Source organism: Chrysochloris asiatica, unplaced genomic scaffold (genome assembly GCF_000296735.1).
Source record: "Chrysochloris asiatica unplaced genomic scaffold, ChrAsi1.0 scaffold00485, whole genome shotgun sequence".
NCBI classification, from domain to species: domain Eukaryota; kingdom Metazoa; phylum Chordata; class Mammalia; order Afrosoricida; family Chrysochloridae; genus Chrysochloris; species Chrysochloris asiatica.
The window spans coordinates 315,876-341,759 of record NW_006409003.1 but is presented as its reverse complement, the minus strand read 5'-3'; the positions used below and the strand labels follow the sequence as shown (position 1 = coordinate 341,759).

General features: G+C 46.6%; 1 protein-coding gene across 1 annotated transcript; it reads left to right on the top strand.

Moving 5' to 3' along the window:
- The first annotated feature begins 10,196 nt into the window (after window positions 1–10,196).
- On the top strand, window positions 10,197–21,390 carry ZNF8 (zinc finger protein 8). The gene is made up of 4 exons (XM_006877330.1): window positions 10,197–10,262; window positions 18,068–18,194; window positions 18,499–18,594; window positions 20,021–21,390. Exons 1-4 carry the CDS (start codon window positions 10,197–10,199, stop codon window positions 21,388–21,390), a joined length of 1,659 nt encoding a protein of 552 aa, XP_006877392.1.
- The last annotated feature ends 4,494 nt before the right edge of the window (window positions 21,391–25,884 follow it).

The window sequence follows — 25,884 nt, the reverse complement described above, 5'->3', positions numbered from 1 at the left end:
GAAATCTGAAGGAGCCAGACCAAGGCTGGAGTGTGTAGGGTGATGGAGTAAGGGTTCCTTATGCAGTTATGGTAGGACAGCCCTGGCTACCCTGGAAGAATGAGCAGGTACATTGTGATGGGAAAAATCTTGGGGCCAACTTCTTTTCAATTTTCTTTAAATCTCTCCCTAATAAGCCCCTGTATTTATCATATGTCCTTTGAAAAACATCTGTCAAGATTATGCTTTTGGCATCCCAAATAACAGTCACTGTAACCTGAGCTGCTTCTCTGCCTTGAATTTAATTGGCTCTGCAGATCACTTCAGAAGCCACTGTTTTGATTGGACCTTTTTTAAAAAGCACCCTAATGAGCCTACCCACCACTTGTCTGTCAGCTTGTCATACTGTGGTGTCTTGTGTGGTGTTGTGATGCTGGAAGCTATGCCACTGATATTTTAAATCCCAGCAGGGTCACCCATGGTGGACAGGTTTCAGCTGAGATTCCAGATTAAGACAGACTAGGAAGAGAGAGAGGGGGCTACTTCTGAATGTTTAGCCACAAAACAACATCAATGGCAGTGAAACATTGTCAACACCAGAATATTGAATACTGAATCATAATGAATAACACCAGAATATTGTCAGAAATAGTGTTGGAAGGTAGTCCCTCAGGTTAGAAGGCACTCCAAATACAAGTAGGGAAGAGCTGACTTCTCAGAGTTAACTGTGACAACATGAATGGAGTAAAACTTTAGGACCTTCATTTACTGATGGGGCACAACTCACAATGAGAAACTGCTGTAAACATCCATGAATAATCAGAACATGGAGTGTGTGAAGTATGAATCTAGGAACACATAAAAAGATCAATATCCTAGGCATTAGTGACCTTAGGTAGACTGGTATTAGCCATTCTGAAGCTGATGATTATGTTTTATTGTGCCAGGAGTGTTGTTGTTGTTAAGTGCTGCCCAGTCGATTCCGACCCATAGCGACCCTGCTTAAGGTTTCCGAGGAGCAGCTGGTGAACTTGAACTGCCAACCTTGCAGTTCAGATGGCTTTTCAGTCACAGCGCCACCCCAGGACTCCAGTAGAGGAGTGGTGGTGGTGATGGTGGTTATGTGCCATGGAGTCGGTTCCGACTCATAGCAACCCTGTACAGGGTTTCCGAGGCTGTAAATCTTCACAGGAGCAGAAAGCCTCATCTTTCTCCCATGGAACAGCTGGTAGTTTCAAAGTAGAGGAGTAGCATCCCATTAACCACCAAAAAGAACAGTTCAAGATCAACTGGAAGTACAATGGTGTCTGGGACAGGATACTATCCACACGCCTACAAGCAAGCCCAGTTAATACCACTATTCTTCAAATTTCCACACCAACCACTAAAGTCAGTGATGATGAAATTGAAGAATTCTACCAACTTCTTCAGTCTGAAATTGGTCAAACATTCATTCGAGATGTACTGATAATTACTGGTGATTGAAATGAAAAGATTGAAAATAAAAAGGAAGGATCAGTAGTTGGAAAATATGGTCTTGGTGATAGAAACAATGCTGAAAATCACATGGTAGAATTTTGTTAGACCAATGACATATTCGGAGTCCTGGTGTGGTGCTGCGGGCTAATGTGCTGGACTGTAGGGTCGGTTTGAACTGCAAGGTCAGTGGTTCAAACTCACCAGCCACTCCTCAGAAACCCTATACAGCGTTGATATGAGTCGGAACTGGCTCGATGGTACTTAACAACAAAAATGACATATTCATTACAAATACCTTTTTAAAACAATATAAAAGACCTCACCATGATAGAATACACAGAAAGCAAATTGACTACATCTGTGGGAAGAGATGGTGGAAAAGCTCCATATTATCAGCCAAAATGAGGCCAGAGGTAGACTGTGAAACAGAACATCAATTACTCATATTCAAATTCAGGCTGAAGCTGAAGAATATTAAATCAAGTCCAAGAGAACCAAAATTTGTCTTTGAACATATCCCACCTGAATTTAGAGATCATCTGAAAACAGATTTGATGCATTAGATGCTAATGACTGAAAACAGAAGAGTTATAGGATGACATCAAGAACATCATACAAGGTAGAAAGCCAAGATCATAAAGAAGACAGGAGAGAAGGAACCATCAATATAGATGTCAGAAGAGATGCTGAAACTTGCTCTCCAGCATAGTGATGCTAAAGCAAATGGAAGAAATGAAGTAAATGTGAAAAAACTTCAAAGGGCAGCTCAAGAAGACAAAGTCAACTATTAGAATGAAATGTGCCAAGACCTGGAGCTAGAAAGCCAAAAGGGAAGAGCACGCTCTGCATTTTTCTCAAGATGAAAGAAATGAAGAAAAATCTCAAGCCTCAATTTGCAGTAGTGAAGGATTCAATGTGTAAAATATTAAATGATGCAAAAAACATAAAAAATAAAAAAAAGATGGAAGGACTATACAGAGTCACTGTACCAAGAAGAAATTATTGGTGTCCAACCATTTCAAGTTGTTGTTGTTAGGTGCCATCGAGTCAGTACCGACTCATAGCAACCCTATGCACAACAGAATGAAATACTGCCCGGTCCTGGGCCAACCTCACCATTGGTGCCACGCTTGAGCCCATTGATGCTGCCACTTTGCCAATCCATTCAGCATCATTTGTTTCCATTCTCTCTGTTGTTGTTGTTGTTGTTGTTGTTTTTGATGTACACCGAAGCAATTAGGAATATATAACCATTCAAACAACCAAAGGGTACACCCCGTAAGCCTGCCCCCCAGCTGTCAGCACACAGCCCCTCTCTCTTCCTGAGTCTCTCCACATCACCATCTCTGCCTCTGCCTCTACCTCGGGCGTCGCTGCTTCTCTGAATAGGATCCCTCTTTTCTCCCTTCATGTTCTCTGGGTCCTCTGCCCCTGGACTGCTGCTCATAGATGGCGGTCAACCATCCTGCTTTGAATATGTGTTGTTCTCCAAACTCCTGCCAATAATCCAATCTCCTGAGTCCAGCTCCTGAGAGTGTCGGGAGGAAGGACTGGTGGGACTTTTGGAGAGCAACATGACTGACAAAGCAAGTCCCAATCCAAAGTAGTGTGGTAGGGCTGCACTTCTGAGCAGGGCACAGCTGTTGTCTCCTGTTGTTGTTGTGTGTTGTTCAGTGGACTCCGACTCATAGTGTCACCAGAAAAATGGTTCTTTGTCACCTGCCGCTGACAGAGTCAATAGTCAGAGACAGGACTCAGAGCAAAGTGTTTATTGAGTATCGATACTCAGAAGAACAGGAGAGTAGAGAATCTCCCAGATCTGTCTCCCTGAGGGAAAAGGAAAGGGGAGTTTTAGAAGGATTTGGGGTTTGAGGTAGGGGCCTGAGGAGTTTCAGTCAGAACCGCTGCTGTGGATTCAAGGTCACATAGATTTAGATCGTCCTGGTCAAGCCGTTTTCAGCTGGTCATTAGTCTCCAGGTGGTGGTTATTAGTGGTCATTATAAAAACTGTGTGATGGCGTTTCTTCCATGTTCCTACTTTAGTCCTTGGAGTAAGAATTGAGTACTAATTACTTTCCAAGAAAAAGGGAGTAACTTTGGGCGGCAGTAATTGACTATAGCAGACAGACAGGGCTGAGGCACAGTTTGTTTTTGTTTTGTTTTTTTGTGTGTGTGTGTTTGTGTGCAAAATCCCAGCTATAATGATTGTATTCGGATAGTAGAATGGTCACTGAGGCTTTTTCCCAGGCTAAAAACCCTTTTAGTACCTTGGGAGTTATCTGTGTCCTCTTTCATTGCGACCCTGAGAGTGGCTGGTGGGTTTGAATTGTAACCCTTGTGGCTAGCAGTCCAGTGCTTATCCTACGGCACCACACCAGGGCCAACAGATTTGGTTGCTATGCTGCGTGTATGACCCTTGTTTATGACGGCAATTACTGAACCATTGGAACCAGTTCAAAGTCCTGTTTGGCTGCTTATTTTTCTCAACCCAGACTTCGAACCTGTTCAAACCGCTCAGTAATGAAAATGCTGAAGGTACTTCCCTTAGGCACCTTTCCCTTAGGCACCTTTCCCTTAGGCACCTTTCCCTTAGGCACCTTTCCCTTAGGCACCTTTCCCTTAGGCACCTTTCCCTTAGGCACCTTTACCTGGAACCTTTACCTGGAACCTTTTCACACAACCCTTTGCACTAATGTTGATTGCTGTCGTTAAGTGCTGCCGAGTTGGTTCTGACTCAGAGCGACCCTGTATAGAGGTTTCTGAGGAGCAGCTGGTGAGCCTGAACCACCAACTTTGTGGTTCAAATTGACTTCGCAGTCCAGCACATTAACCCAGAGCACCCCACCAGGACTCCTTGCAGTAACATAGCCCTCAAAATTCATGAGACCAGAGGTTAACAGAAAAGTCATTGCATTGGACAGCCTGGTCAGAAGGAGCGGGAGAACTGATTCGACATGCCATCCTGCTGCTACGACCAATGTCCTTGTGTAGCTCTCAGGAGAGGCAGGAAGCTGAAAGGAAGAACGTGCCAACAGGTCCCACAAAGATTAGAACATCCTTCATCGCTTCTCATTGAGCTAACTTGTTCTCTCGAGATGGTTCCTTTCAGTACGTATTAAAAGTTGTTGTTAGGTGCCCTCCAGGTGGTTCCGACTCCTAACAACCCTATATAGGGTTTCTGAGGAGCGGTTGGTGGGTTTGACGCGCCCCCTTGTGTTATAATCGGCCTTGCAAGCCAGTGCTGTTTCTACGTGCCACACCATTGAAAAGGAGCTCCCGTAGCGTAGTGGTTCCAAATCGGGCTGCTAACCTCAAGGTCGGCAGTTCGAAACTACCAGCGGTTCCTCAGGAGAAAGATGAGGCGTTCTGCTCCCGTAAAGATTTACAGCCTCGGGAACCCAGTGCAGGGTCACTATGAGTCGGAACCGACTCCACGGTACTTAACAACAACTGAACTGAAAGGTAGGCGGTTCAAACCCACCTGCTGCTCCTCATAAATCCTACAGCAGGTCACTGAAAGTCACAACCAACTCGGTGGCAACCACAGTCTGCCAAAATTAAAACCAAAGGTTTAAAACCAAAGTTTTAAACTTTAATTTCAACTTATATAGATATTTTCAAGGTAGAGAACAAAATGTATCCATAAAAGGCCTTCACGTTTTTTATATTAGGATAATAATTTGAGGGGTCAGTACAATGGAAATACTGACTTAAAAAATAAATAAATAAACAAGGATGTAAAGTCTTCTACTGACCAAGAAAAGCCCATTCTAGTGTTTTGTGTGTGTGTGTTTATTGTGAATTAAGTGAAGGTTTACAGGGCAGATCATCAGTTTTACACTCAGTAATTCTTACACTTCATTTCATCTCTGTGATTTCAATCCCCTCACACTCACCTCCTCACTCCATTTCCTGTTCCATTCCTCCTCCTTTCCCAGTGTTTCTGAACTTTGCTCTTGGGTAAATGCTGTCTTTATGATCTTGGATGATGCTTTCCTCACTAGTGTTGTTATTCCCGTTATATACCCATCTATGTCTGGTGTGGCGCTATGGGATAAGCACTGGACTGCAAAGTCGGTTTGAACCACAAGGTCAATGGTTCAAGCCCACCAGCCGCTCCTTGGAAACCCTATACAGGGTCACTATGAGTTAGAACTAACTGGACAGCACTTAACACAACACTGCCTGGCTGAAACTTGAGCCACTGAGTTGCGTTCGTGACCAGTAAGCCTCATCTTTTTATGATTTTGTGTTTTGTTCTACATTTTCTCTTCCTCTCTCCAGGGCCTTCCACGGTGATGGCTTTCAGAGCTTTTGGTAGTGGTAGCTCCGTGCCATCTAGTTTTTCTAGTCTCAGGACCATGGAAACTGCTGTTCATGGGTCCATTCGTCCATTGGACTAATTGTTTCCAAGTGACTTCAGTTTACTTTCCATCATTCTTCTTGCCTTCTGACAATGAGAGACTGATAATTGCATCTTAGATGACCACTTATGAGCATTTATGATCCCAGTTGCTACTCACCAAAGTAGGATGTAGAACGGGTCTCGGGCATGGACGGAGAATGAAAGTGGAAGAGGCCTCAAGATGGTCATTCAAGAGTGATTTTATTATCTACAACACAGCTTTAAGTATACTTCTCAGCAGGAAGCATATCCCAGCAGCATGTGCATCAAAAGTTTATGATGAACACAACAACCTTTAGATCACAATAGCCATTCAGTCATGTTCAGACTCACGAATCAAGTACTTAGGGATTCTTGTTTCTGGTTGCAGTCCCTGCTTCCAAGCTATGCGGTTGTTAGTGTGTTCTTTCCCACATTCTTTGGTCAGCAAGGCGTCCCTTGTTGTTCACCTCAAGGCGTCCCTTGATCTTAGAATGGCCTCAGAGTGGGCTTCACACAGTCCTACAGTATCTACACAGTTCAACAACAACAAATGTAGCACAGTGGTTACGAGCCGGGTTGCTAACCTCAGGGTCAGCAGTTGGAAACTACCAGCTGTTCCACATGAGAAAGATGAGACTTCCTGCTCCCATAAAGATGAATAGCCTTGGAAACCCTGTGCAGGGTCCCTACAAGTTGGAACCGACTCCGTGGCACGTAACCACCACTATCATTATTTTTTTCGTTAGCCAACCTTTCAACGCAGAAACATAACAATGCAAAAAGCCAGAAGTTTTCCAATGCATGTTCAACTGATCACATCTTGGTGAAACTTTAAACTTGATACAGTAGAATACTAGAACCTGAGTGAATCATGTTGGCCATCGCGTATGTAACTCCCTCATAGAATTCTTCTCCAATGTTGTCTTTTGATTTTACTACAACTATTTATTCAAACCCACTGGATTGTGATGCTTATGTTTTTGTTTCTTGGTCCGAAAGTCTTATGAGGAGACATACGGAAGATGAAAGGCAGCCTTACTCATTTGATGCTGGAGAAAGGGAAAGTGAAAGAAATCATTTTAAAATGCCATCTTATTAAATAAATTTAGTTTTGAACTCACTAATGAGACAACACTTTGAGAACAAATAAACAAATAAGGCTTGTTTCATGATACTGTGTTGTTTTTTTTTTTTAATTGAAGGTTTGTGGCCACCCCACGTCCAGAACGTGTATCCCTGCCATTTCGCCAACACAATGTACTCACTTCATGTCTGTGTCACATTTTTGTAATTCTCAAAATATTTCTTTTTTCCCTAGTGCTGTTGTACATGTAATAGACTACAGCATCGTGTAAACGTCATTTTTATATGCACTGTTACTGTTGTTACGTGCTGTCATGTCAGTTTTGACTCATAGTGACCCTGTATAGGGTTTCTGGGGCTTTAAATCTTCACATGAGCAGAAAGCCTCGTCTTTCTCCCATGGAGCAGCAGATGGGCCCAAACAGCAGACCTTATGGTTCTCAGTCCAATGCTTACCATATGGAGCCGCCCTTATGTTCACTGGGAGACCAATAGTTTTCTTTGACTCATGTTATTGCGATGTTGGCTTTTTTGCAGTGGTCTGGAGCAGAGGTATGCCTGTACTAGAATGTTGTTGTTGTTGTTGTTAACTGCTGTTGAATCCGTTCCGACTCATAGCAAGCCTATATAGGGTTTCCGCAGAGTGACTGGTGGGTTTGAAATGCTGCCCTTACGGTTCAAACAGACCTGGTGGTCCAGTGTTTCACCCTACAGCACCACCCCAAGACTCTTGTACTAGAATGTTGTTGAGTGCTGTTGAGTCTGTTTGGACTCATAACAACCCTGCATAGGGTTTCCAAGGAGCAGCTGGTGGGTTTGAACTGCCGACCTTGTGGTTTGCACTCCAGTGCTGATCCTACAGCGCCACACCATTAGACCTAGAATAGAGGGAATAAAAATAATAAGGAAATACCATGCACCACAAATTCAGTACTCTGGTAGTGTAGTGGTTATGAATTGGGCTGTGAATCGCAAGGTCAGCAGTTCGAAACTACCAGCTGTTCTGTGGGAGAAAGATGAGGCTTTCTGCTCCCGTAAAGATTTACAGCCTTGGAAACCCTGCACAGGGTCGCTATGAGTCGGAACCGACTCCACGGCACAGAACCATAGAAGTAGGGGGAAGGTTGGGTCTAAAGTTAGCGCACAGTGTGGCAGCTCCCGAGGGGAAGGCAATACACCCCCAGGGACCTTCTCTGACAATGAAGATGGCTACAAAAACCAAACCCATCCCCTTTGATTGCCATGTAATAGAGCAGAATTGCCGTATAGTGTCCAAACTGTATTCTTCACAGAACTAGAACATAACAAGGTCTTTCCGCTCTGGAGCAGCTGGTGAGTTCCAAGGGCTGGAGGTGTTTAATGTTTAGTCACTGGCCCACCAAGCTTCCTTTGAGATGGGAGCACTGGCTGGAGAGTCTGCTGGGCTCCAGGTAGAGGCTAGCTGTGGTCTAGCTGCTGATTCCATCAGGTAGTGAAAACACCTAACACTTCTTCCTTCCCCTGGCATCTGCTGACCTAGGTGAGCAGGGCCCTGAACAGGGCTGCACAAAAGATGCTCTGACGATGATGGGCAGGAGAGGCAGCCCAGATTAACACACTATGGTGGCTGCATGCCACGGAGTTGGTTCCAACTCACTGCAACTCTATATAGAGTTTCCAAGGCTATAAATCTTAAAGGAGCAGAAAACCTCATATTTATTCCACGGAGTGACTGCAAGATTCAAACTACTAACCTAGTTGTTGTTGTTGTTAAGTGCCGTAACGGCTGGCTGGTGTGTTTGAATCACCGACCTTGTGGCTCAAACTGACCTTGCAGTTCAATGCGTTATCCTGCAGCGCCACACCAAGACTCCGACTTTAGCAGCCCAGTAATCCACTAATCTAGTAATCCGTTCATCCAAAACTCTACCAGGGAGTCCTGGACCGAAAGGTGACTTTGAACAACAATGTCAGCAGTTCAAACTCACCAGCTGCTCCTTGGAAACCCTATACAGGCTCGTGATGAGTTTACCAACTTGATGGCACTTAACACCCAGGGCTCCTTGGTACATACAGTTGTTGTTGTTGTTAAATGCCGTCTAGTCCATCCTGACTAGTAGTGACCCTCTATAGGGTTTCAGAGGAGTGGCTGGTGAGCTTGAACCGCCGATGCTGCGGTTCAAACCACCTTGCAGTCCAGAGCATTAACCGTCAGCATCACACAAGGCCTCTAGTACAGACAGTTGTTGTTGTTAAGTACCGTCGAATCGATTCCGACTCATAGCGACCCTGTATAGGGTTTCCAAGGAGCAGCTGGTGAGCATCTATCTACATTTTCCATCTCTGGGGTTTATTGGGAAGGTGTTGTCCCTCTTTTAGTGCATGCTGCCATCTGGTGGGCGACGGTGTAACTGAAGCACCTGTCCTCAACCCAACCCCAGCACAACAGATCCTTTGGTACTTATATGTCGCGCTGATTGTATCAAAAGTCCTATTACCTCAAAAATTCGTTTTCATTTCATTCAAAATGTCTTCTGTTACTGAAAACATGGTTTCAACAAAACACATTTCAAAGCAGAAAATAATTTGGTCTTGAAAGGGTTAAGAGAAACAGCTAACCAGCACCCAAATCCATCTGTGTGTGTGTGTGTGTGTGTCCTGACCTTCCAAAAACTTTATTAAGAAAGCTTACATTTTCATGCATGTAATTTGGATGCATGGGAATAGTTTTACGGAGTAAATGTGAAGAGTCGCAGGTCTCCCGTAACAGCTAGGACGCATAGGCCATGGGATCACAAACCAGGCCTCCTCCTCCCAAAGCCAACCTTTTCGGTGTTGGCTGTGGGATGGCAAACGCCATCAAGGCGGCCTCTTTCTGTGCTCCCACCAACTGCGCAGCAGACACGTGCAGTTAGAATGGGGAATCCGCTCCCACACTCCAAGGGTCCCTCGATACTGCCAGCACGTTTATCTCGGAGGCTAGGGCCCCAGATAACCCTCACACCAGCGAGCACACTCCCCAAAGTCGCTCCATCCACACACCGTACCTCCCTCATCGCTCTGCCCCGCCGGCGGCCCAAACATCCCCATTGGTTGGAGGACCTGCGGGTTGAGTCTCCCATTGGTCGGACGCTGCAGCGTGCCGCACTGCCTTCTGGGAGCTGTAGTCACAGCGTCGGCGGCACAGCCGCCATTGTCCATCGGTTGGCGAGTTGGGTGGGCCCTTTGGCGAAGGTGGCTCTTGAGTTTAAGGTCGCCTTGTCTTCTGTCCCCGGTTCGTCCGTCCAGGATGGACGCCGAGGAGGAGGCGGCAGAGGTGGCGATGGCCGTGGGGTTGCCAGCGGCCCGGTTTAAGGTAATGATAATAACAACGTCGGCGTCGGGTCCCGGTCCAAGAGCCCACCGTGGATACTAGCACTTTAAACCCACACAGCGCGTCATTTGGAGGGCACGGTTGTTATCCCCCTGTACACAAGGGCGAACGGGCGCGGCGATTTATCAGGCCCAGGACGGGCGGAGTCGGGATTCGAACCCAGTCCCCCAGACCCTGAATCAGTACGTGCCTCAGATGGGGTGATACGGTCATTTCTGCGGCCACCCTGGAAAAGCTGACATCTCTTCCCAAACACACACCCAGTCAGTCACCCTCCTGTCCCCGAGACTGGGCAAAATGCCGCAGGGACCCAACGCCGAGATGGCAGGTAGTTCACCGGGAGGGGGCGCAGCAAACACCCAAGGAGGACCCCACCCGATCCCCACCCCGGGGGTGAGGGGCAGGCGCTGTTCAGTGCTGCCTGTTTGGTTTGTTGGTTTAGGAAGATTTGCATGCCTTTAGATTTGATGCACAAAGTGAGATTATGATAACCTAAGTGTGTGTTCTTTCAGATTTGCATGTTGGACCGCACCGGTTTGCCCTTGTGGGGGTGGGGAGGCGGGAGTATTCGTTACCTGTTGCTATGTAACCAGGCACTCACAGATTCTTGTTGTTAGGAGCAACCCCCGGTACAACAGAACAAAACACTGCCCGGTTCTATGCCGTCTTGGGAGCTAATTCTGTGTTTGAGCCCGGAGTTTCAGCCACTATGTCAGTGCTGTTGGGGTGGGGGTGGAGGGTCTCCTCTTTTTCACCCACCCTCTACTTTACCCAGCCTGTGGTCTTTCTCCTGAGAACATGTACAACGTACTTGAGACAAAGTCACCACCCTTGTGTCTAAGAAGTATTCTGGCTGTACTTCTATCAAGACACATTTGTTCCCTCGGCTGGCTGTCTACGGTCTGTTCAATATGCTTCCCCAGGCCTGCAATTCAAAGCATATGAGGCATGACTGAAAACCCTATGGCGTAAGTCAGGTACGCCTTAGTCCTCACACTGATATCTTTGCAGCAGATTTCCCCATTGTAATACCCACAGTTTATTGTTGTGAAGTGCCGTCGAGTCGGTTCCGACCCATAGCAACCCTGTATAGGGTTTCCAAGGAGCAGCTGGTGAGCTTGAACCGCCAACCTTGCAGTTCAAACGGCTTTGCAGTCTGGCGCATTAACCCACCGACAATATGGTGATACTGGTAGTTATGTGTCGTGGAGTCGGTTCCAACTCCTAGTGACCCTGTACAGGGTTTCCAAGGCTGTAAATCTTTATGGGAGCAGAAAGCCTCCTCTTTCTCCCGTGGAACAGCTGGTAGTTTTGAACTATTAGCTCACCGCCCAATTTGTAACCACCACGCTCTCAGAGCTCCTTCCACCTATGACGTAGACCGGCTAAAAAACTGAGATTTGTCCGAGCTGGAACTCAACAGGGCTACAGGGTCTTGCAAGTTTTCCTCCTCTGACGTGAGCAGCCACTTTTCTGTCACTCTTTTTAGTGCGTAACTATTTGCGTTTTCCTTCTCTGAGCCCGTTTCCACCTGAGGCAGGTTGTGGCTTTTACAGATTTTACAGTAAACGTTAATGATCTCACAGGTTCTGATGGTTAGGAATCCTCGAATGACTTGGCTGGTGACTCTGGCAGTGGCTTAGGGTCCAGCTGTCCCCTAGGACGGCTGTCATCACTTCCCAGATGGCTCACTCACGTGGCTGTTGGCAAGAGGCCTCAGTTCCTCCCCACGTGGGCTGCTAGTGCAACTGCTTTCCTGTCCTCACAACATGGCACGTGAATTAAGAGGGAGAACAAGGTGAAAGCAGCGGTCCTTTTAGTGACTGGCCTCTGGTATACTATGTTGTTGTTGTTAAGTGCCGTTGAGCTGGTTCTGAGCTTAGCGATCCTGGATAGGGTTTCCAAGGAGCGGTTGGTGAGCTTGAACCGCTGACCTTGCTGTTCAAACCTACTTTGCAGTCCGTTGCGTTAACTCACAGCGCCACACCAGGACTCCTCTGTCATTCCCAGAATATCTCAGTGTGGGAGGGGACTTCACCAGGGCATGAAAACCGGGAGGCAGGGATCGTTGGAGGCTGTCTGGAAGCAGGACACTGCAAAAGGCCAGGATTGGAGGTGGTGGTGATCCAATAGCCCCATCTGTGTTTTCTACAGGAATGGTGTGGGTTTCAGAAGAACCGCTTAGGTAGTTGTCATTGGTGGTAGGTACTTAGGGCTGAGTCAAGGTAGCAAGGAAAAGAGGAGGTGCTGACTGACGTCTAGGGTGGCCAGTCAACAGGGAGCGAGTTGCAGAGGAGAGAGGTCTGAGCTAGCCTTCCCCACCAGGCAGTCCAGGGAAAGACAAGGGCTGCTAGGGTCAGGGTGTGAGGCAGAACCACAAGGAGAGCCCAGACCATGAGGAGTGGGTTCCTAGGCTTCCAGGAAGGAGACAGGAGGCATGTGCGTAAGGCCGTCGAGCTGTCTCGGGACTGGACTGACCTGTGCTCAGTGGTGCCCTAGCCATCACTGGAACCAACACTGTGGGCCACAGTGGCCCGTGAGAGGAGGAGGTGCAGGGAGTGTGGATTGGTGAGTGGGAGGTGAGGATGCGTGAACGGGAGCAGAGACCTGTTCCCAGCCAACGCTTTGTGCAGGTTTCTTGCACAATTTTTGTGAGAGCCATGTTCCTACTATAATTTCTTTTCTTTACTCAAATGTTTCTTTTTTTTAGAAAAAAGTTTTAAAAATTGAACTATAACTCACAGAAAAGATTTCAAATCCTAATTGTAGACATACCACAAGTTAACACACACCTGGTGAGCATCAGTATCTCAAGAAAGTATGATTGGTTCCGCAAAGTCTGGGGACCCCTTCCTCCTCCCAGGCACCGGCTCCCTCCTTCCCAGAGCTAACGGCATTCAGTCTTCAAACACCATCGACTGCTTTGCCAGGTTTAAACTTTGCAAGTGTTGTACTAACTTCTTGTACCTGACTTCTTTCACTCACCTGTGGTTGGCGAGATTCATCCAAGGTTATTCTCCTTACTGCATTGTTCCGTCCTGTGACTAGACCACATCTTACTGATTCTTCTGTGGTAGAAGGTCATTTGGTTTCTCTGCAGTTGTTGGCTGTTATAAATACACCCAGTCCTCGCTTATCAATAGGGTTACGTTCCTGAGACAGGTCGTTATGTGAAAACTGATGTTATTTGAAAATGTTGTTATTGTTCATTGCTGTCAAGTCGGTTCCGACTCATAGCGACCCTAATTAGGGTTTTCAAGGAGTGGCTTGGTGGATTTGAACTGCCAACCTCTCCTCAGAAACCCTGTACAGGGTCACTGTGCTTCAGAACGGACTGAAGGACACTTAGCCCAACAATTACATCATCACCTAATTACATCATGGTCCGCCAGGACCTGTAACTGTGACATCACCGCCTGCATTCTCATCTCGCACCTGGACGCTCGCTGCTACCAGACTGCACGTCGGTTGGAGTTAATGTCCACCATCTGTTCTGTGTGGACACTGTATAAACATCTAATTATATACAGGCAGCCCTGCACAATTCATCATTGACGTCTCGTAAAGCCTATTTTATTAAAAGCTATGGCAGCCCACTTGGTAGAGGAGTCCGGCCTTTCTGGATGTGTGTCTGCGCCAAGAAGGGGCTTCCCTGGCGGCAGAGTTGGGACTGCGCAAGTCCAGACGTAGGGTGTGGTTCGCAGAAGGTACGGAGACGGCTCATCTGGTGGCGTGGATTGCTGTCCACAATGGAGGGCTGCTTACCTCCCCACTGACTGCTGACGTCACCGCGCTCGTCCTCGGTGCTGAGGACGTAGAACATCATTCCGGATTCCAGAGTCTTACCTCCCCACTGACTGCTGACGTCACCGCGCTCGTCTTCAGTGCTGAGGACGCAGACCATCATTTCGGATTCCGGAGTCTTACCTCCCCAGTGACTGCTGACGTCACCGCGCTCGTCCTCTGTGCTGAGGACGCAGAGCATCCTTCCGGATTCCGGATTCCTGAGTCTCACCTCCCCAGTGACTGCTGACGTCACCGCGCTCGTCTTCGGTACTGAGGACGCAGAGCACCCTTCCGGATTCCGGATTCCGGAGTCTTACCTCCCCAGTGACTGCTGACGTCACCGCGCTCGTCCTCTGTGCTGAGGACGTAGAGTACCATTCCGGACTCTGGAGACTTGTTAACTGAAACACGCAGAGCAACAGCAAAGATCAGAATCCCAGCATGAATCGCAGCCTGTGAAGTTTTTGTTTTGTTTGTAACAGCTTTTGTTGTTGTTGTTAGTGCCATGGAGTCAGTCAGTTCACCGTGTGTGCAACAAATGAAACCCTACCCAGCCCCGCCCCTTCGTCTCTGGCATCGCAGTGCTTGAACCCACGTGGCAGCCGCTCTGGCAGCCCGTCTTGTTGGGGGTCTTCCTCTCTTCCGTAGATCCTCTCCTTTAAGCATGATATCCCTCTCCAGAGACAGGTCCTTCCTAACAACATGTCCAAAGTATATAAGACCAAGTCGCCATCCTCACTTCTATGGAACGTTCTGGCTGTACTTCTTCCAAGACAAATTTGTTCATTCCGTGGTATATTCAGTATCCTTCGCTAACAGCATCATTTCTTCTTTGGTTTTCCTTATTCACAGCCCAGTTTTTGCATGCAAATGAGGTCATTTTCAGTGCCATGTCTTGGGTCAGATGCCTTACTGCTTAAAGTGACATCTCTAACACTTTAAAGAGATCTTTTGCAGCACATTTCCCCAATGCAGTACCTCACTTGGTTTCTTGATTGCTGTATCCAAATAAAAATGAACTCCTTGACAACTTTAATGTTTTCCCCATTTATCATAATGCTGCTTATTGATCCAGTGGTGAGGGTTTTTGTTTTCTGAAGTCTTGAGTTTCTTTCAATAAGTGCTTCATATTCAGTAAGGAAGATAGCATCATCTGTGTAGTGCACATAATGAGGGAATCTTCTTCCAATCCTGATACCATGCTGTTCTTCAGAGAGTCTCGTTTCTCAGGTTTTTTGCTCAGAATACAGATTGAGTAAGTATGGCGAAAAGATACAGCCCTGACTGACACCTTTCCTGAGTTTAAACCAAGCAGTATCCCCTTGTTCTGCATGAATACATTTAAGTGTAGTAGAAACACAGATAAACATCTTCCTGGTATTCTCTGCTTTCAGCCAAGATCTAGCTGGTATCAGCAAAGATATCCCTTATTCCATGTCCTCATCTGAATCCTGTTTGAATTTCTAGCAGTTCCCTGTTGATGTATTGCTGCAACTGGTTTTGAATTCTCTTTAGCAAAATTTTACTTGTGTGATATTAATGATATTGTTCAATAATTTCAACATTCTCCTGGGTCACCTTTCTTTGGAATGGCCACAAATATGGATGCCTTTCAGTTGACTGGCCCCGTGACTAGCTTCCAAATTTCTTGACGTAGATGAGTGAGCACGTCCAGCTTTGTGTCTGATTGTTGAGACAAACAAACAGCTTAATGAGGTATAATTTACATACAGTTCACCCATTTAAAGCATGCAATTTTTCATATGTTCACAGTTTTGCACCCATCTCTACAATCAATTTGAGAACATCACCTCAAAAAGAAATTCGGTCCCTATTAGCTATCACCCTTTCCCACCCCCAGTCTAATCTACCCTCCCCCAGCCCAAGTAACCACACTAATCTTCAGTTTCTGTGGATGTGCCTGCGATGGACATTTTATAAAAACGAGGTCATATAATATGTGGTGCTTTGTCTGAATTATCTTACTGTACCTAATGAATTCCGATTGCAGCCTTGTTGTTTTTGTGCTATCTACTTCATTCCATTTTATGGCAGATTAATATCCCAGGGTTTAAATGTGCCACATTTGAGTTCATTGCCTGACGGACATTTTTTCCTTCTTTGACTAGTACTTTTCAGAACGTTCATGTACAAGTTTTATGGGAGTTCCCCTCCGCCCCATAGACACGTTTCTTATGTAGAATTATGTTCTTATCTCTTTTAGATGCATACATTGGGCTGAATGGTAACTATGTTTAACCTTTAGAGGAATTGTAATTGTTTTTGGAAATAACCACATGACTTTAGATTCCCACAGCCACGTATAAAGGTTTCAATCTATCTGCATCCTTGCCAACACTTGTAATTATGTGTCTTGGTTTTCAGTCTTCGTGGCCAATGTGGTGTTTGTTTCCCTAATGGCCAGTGATGTTGGGCATCTTTACATGTGCTTATTGAGTGTTTGAGATCGTATTTGGAGAAATGTCTATTTAAGTCCTTGGCCCATTTTTCAACTTGACTTTTTATCTGTGTATTATTCAGTTATAAGAGTTCTTAATATATTCTAGATACTAGTCCCTTATCAAGTAAGTGATTTGAAAACAGTTTTACCTGGGTTGTCTTTTAAATTTCTTGATAGTACCTTTTAAAGCACAAAAGTTTTTAATTTTGATGAATTATAAATCACTTGCTTTTTGTTACTATTGCTAGAATTTTATGTCATATTTTTAAAAATCATTGGTGACATGAAGGATTTTCTTCTAAGAGCATTATAGTTTTAGCAGTTACTTGTAGATTTTTTATCCATTTGAGTTAGTGTGTATATGGTGTGAGGCCAGAGTCCAGCTGTATTCTTTTACATGTGGCTATCTGGGAGTCAGAATGGCCAAGCTTCGTCTCTCATACTTCAGACATATTGTCAGGAGTGACCATTCGCTGGAGAAGGAGATCATGTTTTGTAAGGTGGAGGGTCAGAGAAAAAGAGGAAGACCCCCAGCGAGATGGATTGGCCAAATGGCAGCATCAATGGGCTCAAGCATGGCAACAATGATGAGGTTGGCCCATGACCGGGCAGTGTTTCGTTCTGCTGTGCACAGGGGCACTATGGGTTGGTACCGACTCGAAGGCCCCTAACAACAACAAGGTAGTCATCTAACATGCACTAGCTCCCGTCCAGCCCAGGAGGGGAAGACTCCTCACAGACGAAGGAGGAGGCTGGGAAGCAGAATTAGGTATCTCCTCAGTGCCTCTTGGGGAGAAAGTGGCAAAGCCAAGGCTCTGATCCAAGAAGATCTAGCTTTCAGCCATGGCCACATCCATGGATTTTGTGTATTAGACTTGTTTTAGATAAATTACATCAGCTTATAAAAATCAAGAGCTTTCCCACGAGGACGTGACCTGTTTTTCAGCTTCTATCCAAAGATCAGCAATTTCAGTCACATGGGCCTTCTTTGTCCAGTGAATTCTGAGGCCCACTCTCCTTTAGACACAAGCTCTCATCCCCTCCAGTTCTACTGAGCAGGTGGGCATGTGGGCCTTACACTGCCCCACTTCAGTCACTGAGCCCTGAAAAGCATGTGCGTTTCTGACTTGGACTATACCCTTTTCAGGGAGGACGGTGAGCCTTGTTCTGTATCTGAGAGTTCGTGGGTGTTTCATTTAGCTGTTGCTACATAACAGACGACCCCAAAACTTAGTGCCACCTTTTAGTTTACAAACCTGCAGGCCAGGAACCTACAGGCAGAGTTGGATACTCCTGTCTACCTGTGACCACCTGTGGGACAGCTATCTATGAGTCAGCTTTGTCGATCTTGCCCCGACACTCCCCTGTGTCCTGACATAAAGCCCACTCGGGCCAGCAGAAGCCCAGTGGGCACCCATTCGACAGATCCTGGACTCCTGCAGGACAAGTGTCTGCCTGTCATCTCTCTCCCCTCTCCTCCTCCTCCTGAGAACACTAATTAGAAATGGCCCAGCTGATGAGCTCTTGCGTGGCCTTTCAGGAGCCGGTGACCTTTCGGGACGTAGCTGTGGACTTCACCCGAGAGGAGTGGAGGCAGCTGGACCCTGCCCAGAGGACCCTGTACCGAGACGTGATGCTGGAGACTTTTGGACACCTGGTCGATGTAGGTAAGGCCCAAGTCCCAACCCCCCAACTCCAGCAGTGACGGATTCATCGTGGGTTGTAAGTTGTGGGTGTGTTGGGGTGAGGGTGCCTTGTCCGGGACGCAGGAGTGTCGCCTTCTTTTCCCTGTGGGCCACGTATGGAGAGGAGTGCCCACCTTCTTCTGCCTTCACCTTGTCACACTGCCACGTCTTCAGCCTCCCTGGTCCTAGGAGGCCTAGCAGTCACGGGTCTGGGCTGGCTCGTTGTTTCCAAAGCAGAGCCCCATGTCCTGTGCTTCTCCCCCCCACCTCCCCACCCCGTGTCTAGGGCCTGAGCTCCCCAAACCCGACGTCATCTCCCAGCTGGAGCAAGGGGCTGAGCTGTGGGCGATGGAGAGAGGACTTACCCAAGACCGTTGTCCAGGTGAGACCTTCCAGGAAGGAACCCCTTCAGGAAGCTGTCCAGAGGGTTACTGGAGGTGCTTCTTGGGAAGTGTGGCGTGTTGTGTGTGTGTGTGTGTGTGGTGGGGGGGTGACCAGACCACCTTAAGCCCATTGATTGGTTAGCTGGGTCACACAGCTCACATATAGTCCTACTCACAGCGGAAGGACACAAAGCAGGGTCTGCAGACGGGAAGGTGCATGGGGGGATGTTCAGGAACAAGAGGCAGGTTTTCTGAAGTTGTCCCTGAGGTGAGCCACACTGGGCACCCTTCACACTGGGCAGCACGTGGGAAGTGTCGATCCCCAGTGAAGCTCAAGAGACTGAACACTCTGGGGACTGGTCCTGTGGGCACCCTCTGCTGGCACGTGCCAAATTTCCAGGATCCCTAACGGAAAGCTGCTAACCTCAGGGTCAGCTGTTCTGCGGGAGAAAGAGGAGGCATTTTGCTCCTGTAAAGATTTACAGCCTCGGAAACCCTGTACAGGGTCACTATGAGTCGGAACTGACTCCATGGCACATAACAACAACAACAACCTGAGGGAAAGCAGGTATTCAGTGCCAACCACGCTGTTTGCATCAGCACAGGGAGCAACTCTCATCAGTTCCGAGAATCGAGGTAGCTGGGGCCCCCCAAATCCTAGTGTCCAGATCCCAACCAAGGGTGAGCCTGACCAGTGGCCTTTCCAAGGATGACAGTGTCCAGCCACCCTGTGACTCCAGGGCCGTGTCCTCACCCTCTGCTGGGCGTGCTTCCCATGATGTCATGGCTCCTCCCCTGTCTCTCCTGCTCTGCTGGGAGTGCTCCTCCACATGTTATGACTCCTCACCGCTCTCTCCTGCCTCTGAGCTCAGAGGGCACTTTATCCCCTGTGGCTAATGCTTTTGTTTCTTGTCCACGTTCTGGAAGAAGGGGGATGGATGTGGTCATGGCACATGACCTACTGCTCGGGCTTCTATCTGAATGCCTCTGAGCTGACGCACATACAGATCATTTATAGCTTGGTTGTTGTTGTTGTTGTTGTTAAGTGCCGTGGAGTCTGTGCTGACTCCTAGCGATGCTGGGTAGGGTTTTTCAAGGAGCAGCTGATGGATATGAACCACCAGTCTTTTGATCAGCAGTCCAGTGCATATCCTTCAGTACCACAAACTGAGGATACTTTTCCAGTCCCTGGTCCACAGCAGGTGCTCAGTAAATATTTGTTGGGTAGTGAAACTGTGTTTTAGGCAAGGGTACCTAGTTCCCACAGAAGAGCGGGCCCAAGGACTTCACTTGGTTCTGGACAGTTAAGTAGGACCCTTGATCGGTCCTATAGGCTGAGGTGTTGGGAACCTGGTTTCGTTTCCTTGTTTTTTGCTTTTTTGTTTTCTTCCCTCAACCTCTCAGAGCTTTCTGGTTTGTTTCCAGCCTGGGAGACAGGAGCTGAAAACCAAGTGTCAGACAAGGACCCGAGCCTTCCTGAAGAGAAGTCACCTAGTGTCCTGGAAAAGAGAAGACTGCCGAGGGGTGCGTTCTGGCTTGACACACTGGGGGAGAAATGGACCCGTGAGGGTCTCCAAAAGGCCCAGGATGATCTCAGAGCAGCGCCTACTCAGGACAGAGTCCGGGAAAGTCTTGGCCTTGGGCGGGGGAGCTGTACCCTCAGTTCTGGCCTTAATGCGTTCGAGGAGATTCCTCAGGGAAAAGAGTTCTGTCCTCAGGACTCCCCTGTTAACAGCTTGGAGCAGACCTCAAGCTTAATTAGCTCCTCTGGGAGACAGCACTTTGAAAATGAGGACTGCAGTGAAGTCTTTAGCCAGAGTGTTGAAGTTATGCAGCTTGGAAAAATTCAGGTGCAGGATAAACCTTACAAATGCACGGACTGCGGTAAGTCTTTCAACCATAACGCTCACCTCACGGTACACAAGAGAATCCATACAGGAGAGAGACCGTACATGTGCAAAGAGTGTGGAAAAGCCTTCAGCCAGAACTCCTCTCTAGTTCAGCACGAGCGAATCCACACAGGAGACAAGCCCTATAAATGTGCCGAGTGTGGGAAGTCTTTCTGCCACAGCACACACCTCACCGTGCACCGGCGGATTCACACTGGAGAAAAGCCGTACGAGTGTCAGTACTGCGGAAGGGCCTTCAACCAGAACTCGTCCCTCGGCCGCCACAAGAGAACACACACTGGTGAGAAGCCATACACGTGCAGTGTGTGTGGGAAATCCTTCTCGCGGACCACTTGCCTATTCCTGCATCTGAGAACTCACACAGAGGAGAGGCCCTATGAGTGCAATCACTGTGGGAAAGGCTTTCGACACAGCTCTTCCCTGGCCCAACACCAGAGGAAGCACGTTGGCGAGAAGCCCTATGAATGCCGGCAGCGGCTGATCTTTGAGCAGACCGCAGCCCTGGCAAAGCAGGAATGGTCAGACGCCCCTCCCAACCAAGACACACGGGACGACAGACCTTTTAAATGTAGCCAGTGTGGGAAATGTTTCATTCAGAGCTCCCACCTCATCAGGCATCAGATCATTCACACCAGAGACGAGCCCCGAGGACGGAAGCGGCGTGAACCAACCAGTAACAAGAGCCCATACCTCCTCCGACACCAGTACCCGCTCTCGGGAGAGAGCCCAGGGGCTGGTGCCAAGGCAGGACAGCCTGCCGGCCGGGCCCTTGGCATGTTCGACATCCATGAAATCATGAAGGAGAAGAAGCCTGTGCATGTCATCGGGGGGGAAGAGACTCCGGTGGGTGCTTCCATGCTGTTTGACATCAGAGAGTCCACGTAGGAGGGGAACCACACAGGATGAATTTTGAACCACAAATGCAAAACTGTGGTAAGTCCCCATGAAGTGTTTGTAAGAAGAGGAAATGGTGGAAGGAAACTTTGGGTTCACACACACATCAGGTCAGCGGTCCATGAATCAAAAACCAAACTCTTTACTGCGATGTCAGTTCTGATTCATGGCAACCTTGTGAGTTACAAAGTCCAGCTTTGATCTATAGGCTTTCGGGGCTGTGGTCTCCACGGAGGCAGATCATCAAGCCTGTTCCTCACAGCACCACTGAGCAGGTTCAAACTACCCAGTTTCGGTTCGTAGTGGAGCACGATTTGTACCACCCATGGGTCTTTATCAAACTCAGTGCCCCCTTTTAACAACAAATATTCTGTAGTGTTTGTTCCCTTTCTTATCCCAAATGAGCTCACAGGTTAATGTAATCTACCCACAAGCATAATATCAGAAATTTAGGAGAAGTAAAGTGAAAATAATCTACAACAATGTGTATGGAATCTCAACATGTAAATGTGTGTGCCCAATTACATCAGAGGTCTGGGCTTAATTCTGGTAATGGGGTGTGGTGTTAGCCACAGAGCTACCACGAGGGGCCTTAATGTAGGTGGTGTAGTTTTCCAAAACAGTAACTAATATTTTGAACAAAATGCTGTTGCCTTTCTGGAAAATGATTGTATTTCTGGAAAATTCTGTATAAATCTAAGCATGCAAGAATTAATTGGTGTTTGTATATGCGCAGGTAAGTTCTCAGCTCAGACATTACAAAAGGTGGTTTTACACACATTATCCACTGGCAGGGAGGCATGCTTGACTCATCCAAAATGTCAGCCACACAAACACCCAATCCTGTGACACAGAAGCCCCCGCCCCCCAGGAAAGCCACTGTTGATTCCTGTTGAAATTCCTGTTGAGAACCACTGCTTTGAACATCCAGTGTTGCTATATGCCAGAAGTTCTCAACTAGGCGTTGTTTGTCCCCACAGGGGACATTTTGTAACATCTGGAGGTATTGTCATGATCAAGGAAGGGGTGTTGTTCCATCTAGTGGGTAGAGACCCTGTGTGCTGCTAAAGATCCTTCAATGTCCAGGTCAACCCCACAACAAAGAAGTAGCCAGCTCTCAATGGTCATAGTGCCAGCAAATATCACTAGTGCCAACGTGGAGAAATCCAGGTAGGAACCAAGCTAGCAGTTTAGCAGACGTTTGCTCAGCTATGAATTGTTTGAGCAGGGCCACACTAAAATCCTGTCATTTTATTGAATGACATCATTAACCATGACTTATTATTTAGTGATTGATTCACTATATTACAACATCACAAATGATGTGAAAAAAGGAAGAGAATCCAACTAGTCTTCTTATCACTGCAACGTGGACAAGTTTTAACATGGATAATGTCTTTTTCCAGGAACCCCACCCAACTTCCTGCCCTACCTTGGTTTTCACATTGAGCCTAGACATCATATTATTTCATCTATATTTCAATACATGCCTCTAGAAGGCAAGGACTCTTAAAAAGTGTATAATCATATTGGTCCAAGAGGACAAGACTGGCTTTAAATCATAGTAAGATGCTGTGTGCCTCTTTTGCTGTGTGGATGTCGGCACTGATTGTATAAAAACCATGGTGGTGGTGGTGGTGGCGATGTGCCGTGGAGTCGGTTCCAACTCATATTGACCCTGTAATAGGGTTTCCGAAGCTATAAATCTTTACGGGAGCAGAAAGCCTCGTCTTTCTCCCGCGGAACAGCTGATAGTTTCGAACTGCTGACTTTGAGGTTCGCAGCCCAATTCGTGACCACTGCGCTACCAGAGCTCCCTATAAAAGCCATCAGGGGGCCTGAGCACGAATCAAGGTAGAGGTACTCATGATCCGGGTTCTAAATCTTCACTTCCGAGCATTTGCAGTAAAGTCAAACAAAACAAAAAATGCTAGTTCCATGGAAGAATCTATAATAAAATAAGAAAGATTTTAAATATTACTGAATCTCAAAAAGAAAAAGCATCCACATTCCTATTGTCATATCTAAACAGAAGGAACCGTAGTTAGGAATTCATCTAGTGTTCCAGATATTCCTGGTTGCCTCATTAATTTATAAAATTTTTTTTTTTTCACTTGCCTTGTTCTAATCATGGTCTAAGAATCCTGGTGTGGATCTGTAGGATAAGCACTGGACTGCTAACCACAAAATCTACAACACAAACCCACCAGCCTGCTCCTCAGAAACCGTATATATACAGGGTCACTGTGAGTTGGAACCAACTCAATGCCAGAAGCAATCACGGTCTGACAGACAAGCCTTTAAGTTTAGAGCTTGCCACCCTTTCTTTTTCAGCCTGTTGCTTGTTGAGGGGGGGTGGGACTAAGCTAAGTTCTGTGCCAGTGGGCTGCTCTGAACCTTGTGAGTCTCACTGACCCCGCATGAGGTCTCTGCTGAAGGACCACTGGAAAACTCTTCTCTCAGTCGTCCATGCCAGGAGAAGCTACACTTCTGAGAGAACGGTTCATTTTTCTCAAGAGGAGGACATTTTTATAAAAATTGTATTTTGTTGTTGTTGAGAATATGCATAGCAAAATATACATCAGTTCAAAATTTTCTACATGTACGGTTGAGTGCCATGGATAGCATTCTTTGAGGTGTGCACCCATCCTCTCCTCGCTTTTCTGACTTGTCTCTCCCCCATCAACATACATTCACTCCTGTTAAGGACTTCCCGTGTGGTGCTGTGGGCTAATGCGTCAGACTACAAAGCCGTTTGAACTGTAAGGTCGGTGGTTCAAGCTCTCCAGCTGCTCCTTGGAAACCCTACACAGGGTCGCTATGGGTCGGAACCGACTCTATGGCACTGAACAACAAAGGTTCCTGTATAATCTTTCCCATTGCTGTTGTTAGTTTGATCCCATATAGGTAGTTTGTGAAAGATCATAAGGAAAACAGGACATTTTAATGCCCACATTTCTTTTTAAAAAAGCTTTTATTGTGAATTGAGTGATGGTTTACATGGGAGAACATTGGGTTTGCACTCAGCCAATCATATTTTGTTTCATTGCAGTATTTACAATCCCTTCCATGCATCACTGGTTAACAGTATTTGCTTCTATTCCCGACTGCCCACATCTTGAAGCCTTGGCTTGACCATCCGATTGCTTTCTTCCAGTTTGTCTCTTGAGGAAAGGCAAGGTTTCCGACCTTTATCTGGAATGTTCTTAACACTGTGCATTGTGTTGTGGTTGCTGGTGTCTCATGTTGTTGTTGTTAGGTGCCATTGACTCGGTGTGACTCAGAGTGACCCTGTGCACAACAAAATGAAACCCTGCCCGCTTCTGCTCCAACCTCACAATCTGCTACGTTTGAATCCATTACTGCTGCCACTATGCCAGTCTATTCCATTGGGGGTCTTCCTCTTTTTCTCTGACCCTCCACTTTACATACATGATATCCTTCTCCAGTGACTGGTCTTTCCTGATAACATGTCTGAAACATGAGAGAGGAAGTCTAGCCCTCCTTGCCTTCTAAAGAGCAGTCTGTGTCTACTTCTTGCAACACAGATTGGTTTGTTCTTTGGACGGTCCAGAGTACTTTTAGTGTTCTCCAATACCATGACTCAGATGCATCAACTTTTCTACAGTCTTCCTTATTCACTGTCCAACTTTCACACACATATAAGCCTACTGAAAATACTACAGCTAAGGTCAAGTGCACCTTAGTCCTCAAAGTGACATCTTTCCTCTTGACCATTTAAAAGGAGTCTTGTGCAGCACATCTGCCTAATGAAATAACGTCTTTTGATTTCTTGACTGCCGCTTCCATGAGTGGTGATTAAGTGAAATGAAGTCTTTGACAACTTTAATCTTTTCTCCATTTATCTGGATGTTATTTATTGGTCCAGTGGTGAGGATTTTTGTTTTCTTTACATTGAGGTGCAACCCATACTGAAGGCTGTGGTCTTTGATCTTCATCAGTATTTTAGGGCCTCTTCACTTTCAGCAAGCGAGCTTGTATCATCTGGATGTCTCAGGTTGTGAATGAGTCTTCCTCCAATCCTGATGCTACATTTTCTTCATATAGTCCAGCTTCTCAGATGATTTTTTTAGTATTCAGATGGAATAAGTATAGTGAAAGAATTCAAACCTGGCATGTACCTTTCTTAATTTTGAACCATTTGCTGTTCCCTTGTACTGTTTGAACAACTGCCTCATGGTCTATGTATAAGTTCCTCATGAGCACATTTAAGTGTTCCAGAATACTCACTATGTAATTTTGTCCATAGCTTGTCATGATCCACACAATCGAAAGCCTTTGTATAGTCAGTAGAGCACAGTTAAACATCTTTCAGGTATTCTCTGCTTTCAGCCAAGCTCCATCTGACATCAACAGTGATATCCCTCATCCTCTTCTGAATCTGGCTTGAACATCTGGAAATTCTCTGTCAGTGTATGGTTGCAGCCATTTTTGAGTGATCGTTAGCAAAATTTTGCTTGCTTG

What these genes read in the sequence shown, in the direction of transcription:
- ZNF8 (XM_006877330.1), top strand. Translation starts at nt 10,197, where the DNA reads ATGGACGCCGAGGAGGAGGCGGCAGAGGTGGCGATGGCCGTGGGGTTG. An exon ending in TGGACACCTGGTCGATGTAG is followed by an intron (nt 18,195 to 18,498) that starts GTAAGGCCCAAG and finishes CCCCGTGTCTAG; the next exon opens with GGCCTGAGCTCCCCAAACCC. An exon ending in TACCCAAGACCGTTGTCCAG is followed by an intron (nt 18,595 to 20,020) that starts GTGAGACCTTCC and finishes GTTTGTTTCCAG; the next exon opens with CCTGGGAGACAGGAGCTGAA.